Source organism: Nannospalax galili, unplaced genomic scaffold, assembly GCF_000622305.1.
Source record: "Nannospalax galili isolate Female #2095 unplaced genomic scaffold, S.galili_v1.0 scaffold305, whole genome shotgun sequence".
Lineage (NCBI taxonomy): Eukaryota > Metazoa > Chordata > Mammalia > Rodentia > Spalacidae > Nannospalax > Nannospalax galili.
In genome coordinates this window covers 9705208-9714783 of record NW_008356258.1, presented here as the reverse complement: position 1 = coordinate 9714783, position 9576 = coordinate 9705208, and the positions used below count along the sequence as shown (strand labels likewise).

The 9576-nt window shown below is 41.0% G+C and overlaps 1 protein-coding gene across 2 annotated transcripts in view; it reads left to right on the top strand.

Annotated features, from left to right (window-relative positions):
• Positions 1-432: 432 nt before the first annotated feature.
• Positions 433-9576, top strand: part of Gask1b (golgi associated kinase 1B) — a 60945-nt gene continuing 51801 nt past the window's right edge. The window contains exons 1-2 of one of the 2 annotated variants that reach the window (XM_029556755.1): positions 433-566; positions 1273-2461. In XM_029556755.1, coding sequence (XP_029412615.1) covers positions 1561-2461 — 901 coding nt within the window. In that variant the 5' untranslated portion in view covers positions 433-566; positions 1273-1560. Of the gene's footprint in view, positions 567-1261; positions 2462-9576 lie in introns of those variants that run through there. The other variant, XM_008854313.3, reaches the window with a different exon arrangement.

Below are 9576 nucleotides of genomic sequence, written 5' to 3'. Positions count from 1 at the left end.
GTCTGACCGTCCAGGTCCAGGTGGATTCTTCCCAGAATTCTCTGCAAACAGCCATGATGTAAGGTGAGTAGCAGGTCCTGGATCCTTGTGTCCTGTCACCTAGCTCTGTGTGGATAAGCAGGAGGTGGCGGCATTCCTCATTTTACAAAGTATTTTTCTGACTGAGGAATCTCCAACAAACTAAGCAAACACTTCAGATCCCTTCAACTTCACAAGACTGACATCTCTTCTATGGTTTGCAAACAGGACACTAGAGGGCTCCCAGGGGTTGAAAGAAATAGTTGTTTGAATGAAAACTGACTCTGAATTGCCTTTGCTTTTGGGAACTTAAAATTAAATTTTATTTGTAAATAATCTTTAAGAACACGCCTGAAAACTATGTAGTAGCCACTTGATTTTGCTTTTTGTCAGTTGAAGGCAGCTTTTAAGACTGAGCTGAAATGTTTGAAGTATGAAACACTCTTGATCATGAAATATGCTCCCCTTACATGCCTCAGCCTTTCAAAGTTCTTTGCATTAGAGTCAGGGATTCCATTCTTCCTGGAGCCAAGCGTGGGGCCAGTTGTGTAAGTAAAGTTTTGTCATTTTATTTTTTTTTAAAACTAGTTTCTTCCTCTGTTTAATAATGTGAAAAAAAATGGAATGGGAGATTCTTGTATTTTCTTTCATTCAGCTTTCTTTGGTGAAAAGAAAAGGAATAAAAAGTAATTTGATCTGTGTTGTAATGTGTGTGCCAGAGAGAGAAAGAGAGGAGAGAGTGAGAGAGAGAGAGAGAGAGAGAGAGAGAGAGACAGAGACAGAGACAGAGACAGAGAGACAGAGAGAGAATATAGCTGTTTCCAAGCTCTACAGATATTAATTAAAGAACAGAACATATGTGAAGACAATTTGTGACATTTTGGACATTTTGGGTAAGAGTTTCTGATTCTGAATTTACTTGCTTGATACTTTTGCCCAAGTACGCAATACAAACCTTTAAAAATCACCTGGGCTAGCTACACAGTTTTAAGAACTATATTGCTTGTTTTAAGTTATTTCTGAAAAAAAGGGGGAGGGAACACGCCATTGCTGGCATTTTAATACTTTGCTTGGAAACAGTTGAAATGGCTCTAGCTGCCAGACACAAAAACTCTGGGATTTTTGCAGCTTGTCTTCATTACTTTAAACTGAAACCGAAGGCATACACCTATCTTGCTTCTGTGTTTCACACTTTATCCTTTGGTGGTGGTATTTATGGAAGGAAAGGGTTACTTTTTCTCTTTCCTCTCGTAGAGGATCTGAAATGGCCTGAGATGATGACTCAGTCAACTGTTCCATTCATTCTCAGAGTCAGCCTTCATTCCTCCTTGCGAAGGCTGATAGGCACTTAAAAGGCTTGCTGTGGCCAGAGTCCAGTGCATTCGCAGCGCCTGCAGCGACCCTTCCTTTCCACCTCTGCCCACTGAAGACCACTTAGATACTGAAGCAAACGGGGCGGCTGAATTCAGGAAGCCATGCATCAGTCGCCAGGAGCCAGCTGCAGACTTTAAACTGCATTCAGCATGTGGAAGAGGCAGAGAAATGACCTGTCCAGACAAGCCGGGGCAGCTCATAAACTGGTTCATCTGCTCCTTGTGCGTCCCGCGGGTGTGTAAACTCTGGAGCAGCAGGCGTCCCAGGACCCGACGGAACCTCCTGTTGGGCACTGCCTGTGCCATCTATCTGGGCTTCCTGGTGAGCCAGGTTGGCAGGGCCTCCCTGCAGCACGGGCAGACAGCCGACAGGGGACCACCTGGCAGCCGCAACACCGCCAAGGTACCCTTCCCTGAGATTCCGCTGGATGGTACCCTGGGCCCTCCAGAGTCCCAGGGCAATGGGATCACACTGCAGTCCAACGTGGTGTACATCACTCTACGCTCCAAGCGCAGCAAGCCTGCTAATATCCGTGGCACAGTGAAACCCAAGCGCAGGAAGAAGCACGCAGTGGTGTCGGTAGCCACTGGACAGGTGGCTGTCGTTAGACCATCCTTAATGCTGCAGGAAGCTGCAAGGGCAGCGGATGCCGCAGTTCCTGGGTATGCTCAAGGACACCTGACCTGGGTTGGAGAACGACGCTGGAGGCTAGTGCATAATCCTGGAGTCCGAGCTGGGGATTCAGACTTGCAAGAGGTACAAGAGAGCAACATCAGGATCTACAGTGGGAGAGCTCCCTCGTGGCTGAGCAAGGACGATATTCTCAGGATGCGACAGCTGGCTGATGGTGCAGTGGTTAGCGTCCAGCCAGCCTTCTCTAAAAGTGGTGCTCACTTGCTGGTGCTGGAAGGGAGCACTGCAGACTCTGCGCCTGGCTGTGGGCCTAACCCCTGTGGGCTGCTCAAGCAGCCCCTGGATACAAGTGAAGTGTTTGCCTTCCACCTGGACAGAATCCTGGGCCTCAACAGGACCTTGCCATCTGTGAGTAGGAAGTCAGAGTTCATCCAAGGTAACAGATCCACACGCTTATTTGCAGGTGCTAGGGATTCGGGTTCATTTTCTCTTTTTCCTCACTCTCTTTTTCTAAATGACTCTTCTCCACCCACGTTTCCCATTTGGGCAGCAATAGCAGCGTCTCTTTCCATACACGTGGCACTTTATTTTCCCAGCCTGGGAATGTGGGAGTTTCAGTGAATCACTGTGCTGGACATGCCAGAGTAGTCCCATACTGTGGGCTCTCACATTTCCTTCCCTGAGGTTTATTAAATCTAAGTAAAGCCAATGGCTATTTGCATGATGAGGAGAGGAAGCCAGGGTGGAGGCCCAGAACTTGCTGAAAGCCAAGCATACTATTACAGGTTTCCATGGAAGCAGGACTTCCTTCTTTGGGTGTTTTTTAAGAGTAAGAGGAAAGTTTGTTATCTTTCTTCAGCAGATACGATCTTTGTAAGAAGTTCAGATAGAACCAGAGCATGCTAGAGGCAATCTCTTTATTTCTTCTCATCACTAATGGATTCAACCTCTTTATTTAATACTAAGGAAAATGAGGTAAAAATAGTCAATGTGTTAGATATGTATAATAACTAGCTATGTGATTTATTCAAACTTCATGAGTGTAGTTTATTGAGCCTGATTTCCAAAACTGTTTCTTTCTGGAACACAAAGGTTTGGTTAGTGTCCAGGGTATATAGCCACTTACTTTGCACAAGGTCCCAGTGCTGGTCTGGGGAAAAATCATGTCACATAGAGGGCAGACCCTGAATAGGGAGGCTCTGCTAGGGTTAGAATCCAAGGTATACTCAGAATCATGGACTTGTGCTTGACATAGAATAATCCAGAAGTTACAAGTATGAATCTAGGCACAAGAGTCTAAAAAGAACCTCAAAGAGATTGTGCACTCACAGGAGACTCCTTTTCTCCCCAATTACAATGAAATTTAGCATTTCACTGAGGGCCTGGGAAGCCTGGAGTGGACCAGATTAAAATTCTTAGGAGCTACTGAGAACCAAATCTAAGGGCTTTGGGATTACAATTGAGTTTTAAGATGTATACTCCTTGAGGTACCACTGTTTACTTACCAATATATTCCTTACTTGTTCATGTATAAAAGGCCTAGATTCACAAGTAGTTTGCAGTGTCTCAAGTTCACAAAGTAACCTGCCATAAGTATGCTGGTTTATTATAACATTTAACTTAATCTTGGCAAATATTAATTTTTACCCAGTGTTCACCTTTGCTAAGCACTACAATAGCTGGTTTGTACGGTTCATGTAATACATGGCTCTGATGTTTCTCACAGTGATGTTAAGAGGTGGGTACTATTAGTATTTCCATTTAGTAGCTGGAGTCTTATTCAGGCAAGGTAATCGGCTTCAACACTCACAGCTAATAAATGGCTTAGCTGAGTTTCAGATGCAGGCCCAGTGCATTTCAGAATATAGCCTCTAACAGCGAACATTGGAGACTATATAATTTACGATCCAGATAAGAACCCCGGGCAGTGAGTGGGGATAGGGTCTGCAGGGCATAGGATTTGCTTTGTGTTGTTTTGTCCTTCATGTGCTTATCACAAAGGCCCCAGAGAGGAGAAGGGGAACCTCTGGGTGTACCCTGAGGCGGGTTCCAGATATGTCTTTTGAACTTCCCAAGGATATTCTTAGATGAATAAAGTACAGGTTAAGAGCTAGAGTTAGGAGCTGAACTGCCTGGAGTTGAAGTTACCAGCCACATAACCTGGAAATGTTATAGCATCTTTCCCCTAAGTTTCCTAAGCTGTAAAGTGTACCGTTTACCATAAGTGGAAAACAGTTCCTGGCACAAAATAAACCTTTAAAAGTATTGGCTATTGCTGTTACTACACTTAGCACAAGAAGTATCAAGTTCATTGAGTAGATTTGAGCCTTCAAGCCTCAAAGATCATTTCTTTATGTGAAAAACCTAGGACTGAAAGTCTGGTCTCATGACTGCTTAATTTGTGCCAGGATTCCTCTTGGCTGTTTGATTCTGTGCCCTGGATTTCTAGCATATTTGAAAATCAAGATTTAGTTTGAAGAAGGGTATGGAATGTTCCTCTTTCCATTCTCCCTTAAGTAGCAGTGGAGAGCAATATGATCACAGTCATGATTCAGTGTGATGAATTAAATTCCTACTCATACCAAATGTCTCCAGTCCTTGCTTTGTTCTCTCTCAGTGTCTTCTCCCTTTAGTTATTTAAAGTCATGGAGTCAGGCCAGTCTCCTCAGGAGCCTATGAGATGACTCACTTTCAGTTGTGATCACTCAGTAGATCATTTTATGGTGTAGGTTGTTAGTGATGCAGAGTATCGGAATGGACCAGTTCAGGATCCCTCTTCATCCACCTGTTTCTATGTGCTTTTTTCTCCTTATTTCCATAGAAGTGTGACTTTTCTTTTTTTTAGAACTTCCTATTCTTCTCTTAGTTCAAACTTAGTTTTGTGTGAGCCTCTCTGAGCTCCCGAAGACGTTCTGTCTAGTTATCCAGAACCTGTGTCTGGCTCATTCTATATCATATTATCATATTATATACAACTGCACTGTGATTATTTGTTTAATCATCTTTTCTTTCCCACTGGTCTATAGGTCTGGGAGGCAGTAATATTTCCTATATTCTTTATTTTTGCATGTATGAATTCTATTGGTGAATGTGACACATAGTAGGTACTCAGTGAACATGTTGAATGAATGTAGAAATTCATTCTTGCCTTGTTCTAGTGGCTCTAAGCAGTAAATCTGTATTTGCTTTCAGTTTCTAATATTCAGGGAAAGTACTAGTATTTTTAGTCCCAAATCTAGGCTGGGATTTTTCTGCAGGATTCCTGGAAAGTTTATCATAGGGTCTGGAGAAATGGCTCAGTGCTTAAGAGCATGTATTGCTCTTCCAGAAGACCCGAGTTTGGTTCCCAGCACCCATGTCAGGTGGCTCACAACCACCTGTGACTCCAGGTCCAGGGGATCTGAATCTGATAGGTGGCTCACAACCACCTGTGACTCCAGGTCCAGGGGATCTGAATCTGATACCTCTGGCCTCCACCTGTGGGCACTTGCACTCATGTGTACGTACTCATACACCCACATACATATTTGAAAATAAGGGGCTGGAGAGATGATTAAGAGGGGCTCAGTGATTAAGAGCACTGTCTGTTCTCCAAAAAACCCAGGTCCGAGTCTCAACACCCATATGGTGACTAATAGCTATCCATAACTCCAGTTTCAGGGGATCTAACGCCCTTTTCTGGTCTCCTTGGGCATTGCATGTATGGGCAGACTTACATGCAAGCAAAACACTCGCACATAAAAAAATGAAAATAAAGATTTAATTAAAAAGATAAAAATAAGAAAAATCTTTTCAAAAGTTTATTGTGGAGGTTAATAAACTGCTTCTGGTAATCTTATAATAGAAATAATAAGACTTTTAGACCTATGCTAAGAGCCATAGGTATGATGTGTTAACTTTACTCTAGCATAATTTAATAATGACTTCTCTAAAGGAGGAACAATAGGATTTGTTTGGATGATGTGGTTTGGTCTAGGAATACATCTTTATATACCCAGGAGAATGAATAATCAGCAAATCTTATAAATAATCTGCCTTAAATGTTGTTTCTGTTCTTTGACTTTTAATTGATGTGTATTAAAATATATTTGTGTCTTCGTACAAAGAAGGTAGCTTATCTCATGGCGAGGCAGATGTCCTATTTGGGTTATCTCCACTAATCTTTCCAGGAATTCTATGCAGTTGGCATTGTTTTCAAAAAACCAAAACCTTAATTTAGAGATGAAAGAAAGGTAAGAAAACCGCTCAGGATCAGACAATGAGAATGAATTCTTGTGGCCATAAAGAATTTAAGGCATTTTTCCTCTTATTTCCAAGTCTCCCATTTTTACCAATCTGCTTCTCTACACAAATTCTTTACGGTTCCACACAGTATATCACTTTTTTCTATACATTTAAACACTATGATCTAGTTGTTTAACACAGTATCACAGGTGTCTAACACAGATGCACACGTACAGGCAGTGCAATCCTCTTTTTTCAAGGGGGCAAGGATCTCTACCATAACTGAGATTTACTGAATGTCACTTTTTAACCAGACACCATTTTTTTCTAAGAACTGAGTTTCCATTATCCTGTTAAATCCATACACAAATTCTCGAAGGTGTATCCTGGTGTCATAGGGCCTTGGGATTCTATGACAGACAATTAATGTGTATGGAAAATGAAGCCTGGAGAAATAAGTACCTTGATTAAAAACATATGAACAGCTGGATTTAAAAGGGATACATGACATTCCTATGGAGATATAAAAGAGAAACTGAATAATTGCTTACCCTCAGTCTCTCATAGTTGAAGTTCTCCATTGATTCAGTCCAAATAGGGTCCCAACTGAAGGTACATCTCATCTTGCATAGGTTTTGTCTTTATAAATACTGGAATTAGAAGATGCACTTAAAATATACCTAACCTACAGAATCATGGCTTTGCCTGTCCCATTTTAAGCATGATCAGGAACACTTGCATTAGCCTATGGGTGGACAATACCATGTAACACAATAAAGGCTCATATATATACAGAGATGGATGTTTCATACACATGATGCAAGGCAAAAATACAAAATACAATATCCAAAAATGCCTGAGACCCAGCACACTGGAGAGTAGTCATTGTTTACTTTCAAGTTCACATGGATGACTGAGGCTCACTGCTGCTACTGACATCATAGGAAAGTATCCTATAGACACTGTAGGTCTGGGGAACAATCAAAACTCAGAATTCACAATATAGTCTCTACTGAATGCTATATTGAAAAGTTGTAAGGTGAGCAATGGTAAGTCAGGGACTTACCAATATACAGCCCATCTGCAGAATTTTATAATTGAAAAAATAATGAGGGAAGTTCAATCATCATTAGAATCGTTAGCTCAGACTACTCTGGGACCAGTACTTGGCTATGCAATGATGAATTCTAAATGGATCTCTTTGCATATAAAAATATATATCTGAAATTAGTGGACTTCTCAACATTGCATTATATGCCAGCCCATCGTTTGAATGGTGTTACTGTAAAGATATTACAGAAAATGAAAAGGATGTGTCTCGGGAAGGGCCAAGTTTTAATAGGCAGGGAGTGACAGCAGAGTGCCACAGTGCAGCATCCAGCCAGTACAATGGGTACGAACTCACATCCTATGCCTATCTGGGAATGAGGGCCAAAGATAAGCATCCAGTGTCCTTAAGGTAAAGATCCAGGTTTTGGGTCCTTGTCCCTCTTCAACCCATTAATGTTAGGGGATAGGAATCTCTGAATGGAGGAAAATGAGCTAGACTGGACAAGCATAAGGATAAAAGAGCAAAATGCATAGCTAAAGACTGATAGACCAGCTAAAACCAGCTCAGACTCAACCCACTGAGATTATCCCCATGTCCCTTTACTTCATTATAATGGTATCATAGGCTATACAAAATTGCCTGCCCCCATCATGTACCTGACACCATCACCAACATGGAAAACCCCATGTAAGAACAGAAAAGGATAGAAAATCCTCTTTGGGAAAAATCCTATTCCTGGAAATCCCTGCCTTTCTCTACATTAACTAATTAATAATTCTTTCTTCTGTTAAAGTTTACCCATGAAACCTGTTATTTAAAATCCCAAAGATATAGCTCCCTTTTTAGAAATCTACACCCATTGTTGAGTCTATGCTAGTGTCATTTCTGTAATAAACCCCAGCTTTGTTTTATAAAAATAAATAGAAAATGAAAAGATCCATTTTTCAGTAAGATTCACCTGGCATCTATGAAAAATCTAGTGTTAGGCATCACAGTTATAATGTCATTATTAGCAATGGAAAATTGCTTGTTTCCCTTATGAATCTGACTCCATGACATATATAGAAAACCCCACATAAGGGCAGAAAAGCTACATCCCCAGTTCCCAATTCTTCGCATGTCAATACTTCCCTAGGTTGCTTCTGTAAACCAACACTATGTTTCAAACATAATTGGCATGGTTATGATATTATCCAGATTGTGAAAATTTTAGCCTGATAGTTTCTGATTTTAACAGTATGCCAGCATTTCTATTTAATTTCTTTTTCAATTCAACAATGTAACTTTGGCAACATTTTAGTTCAGGGGAAGAAACCCTGAAAGGAAATCAAAGACTGGAAAGATGGCCCAGAGAGTAAAGGCACCTACTGTTAAGCCCAATGACATGAGTTTGATCCCTAGAACCCCCATGGTGAAGGACAGAAACAACCTCAGCAAGTTGTCCCTTAACCTCCACATGTGCTGTGGTATGTGTGCACCCCCTACCCCAGTAAATAAATAAATAAATAAATAAATATATAAATAAATAATAAATAAATCTCTAAAAAAGAATAACTAGAAAGGAGCTCAGGGCCCTTCTCTGATCTTTGAATTAGTAGCTTTCTCAAAGCTTCCCTTGTGTCTGCACATTAACGTCACTAGATCTCAATGCCATTTAGGTAACATTTGAGCATCATACTATTTTTCATTCCCATCACGGAAGATACATTATGTATCTTTATTTTCAGGATGCCCTTTTATTGCCACAGAGCTGTCATACTGAATTAAGGTGGGCTGGTTCCCTGAATTCTGTATGGCAAGCTGCTTAGATGACAAACTTCAGGCACCCACAAGCTTCCATTTAAATTCATTGCCAATCCCAAGTTGCTCACTGTTTTCTAATTTGTATTGCCTCTTGTTATTACAGAGTAGGAGAAATATATTGTGGGTTTTTTGCTGACTTCTCAAGTGCACTTGAGCAGTACCAGCAGTCCTGATGGTATAGCTGCCAGGGCAGAGGAATGGTCACTTTGCATCTCCTGTTGTTTGACTGCTCAGGTAGGGCCCTATACCTTTTGCATGAAGTGTAGAGAACGATTTGGATGCCTCCACAATTTGGAAACATACTGGTTCCAAATCTTGTAAACCTTTGTCATATCTACAATCTTTCTTAAATTTTTCATTTAAGAGTATATAATCATGTTTTAGTTTTGAAAATTTTGTTAAAAAACACTTCCTTTTCTTTATCAGAAAAGCCTCAAAGGTTTTTCTTTAGCAATCTAATTACTCTGGTCAGC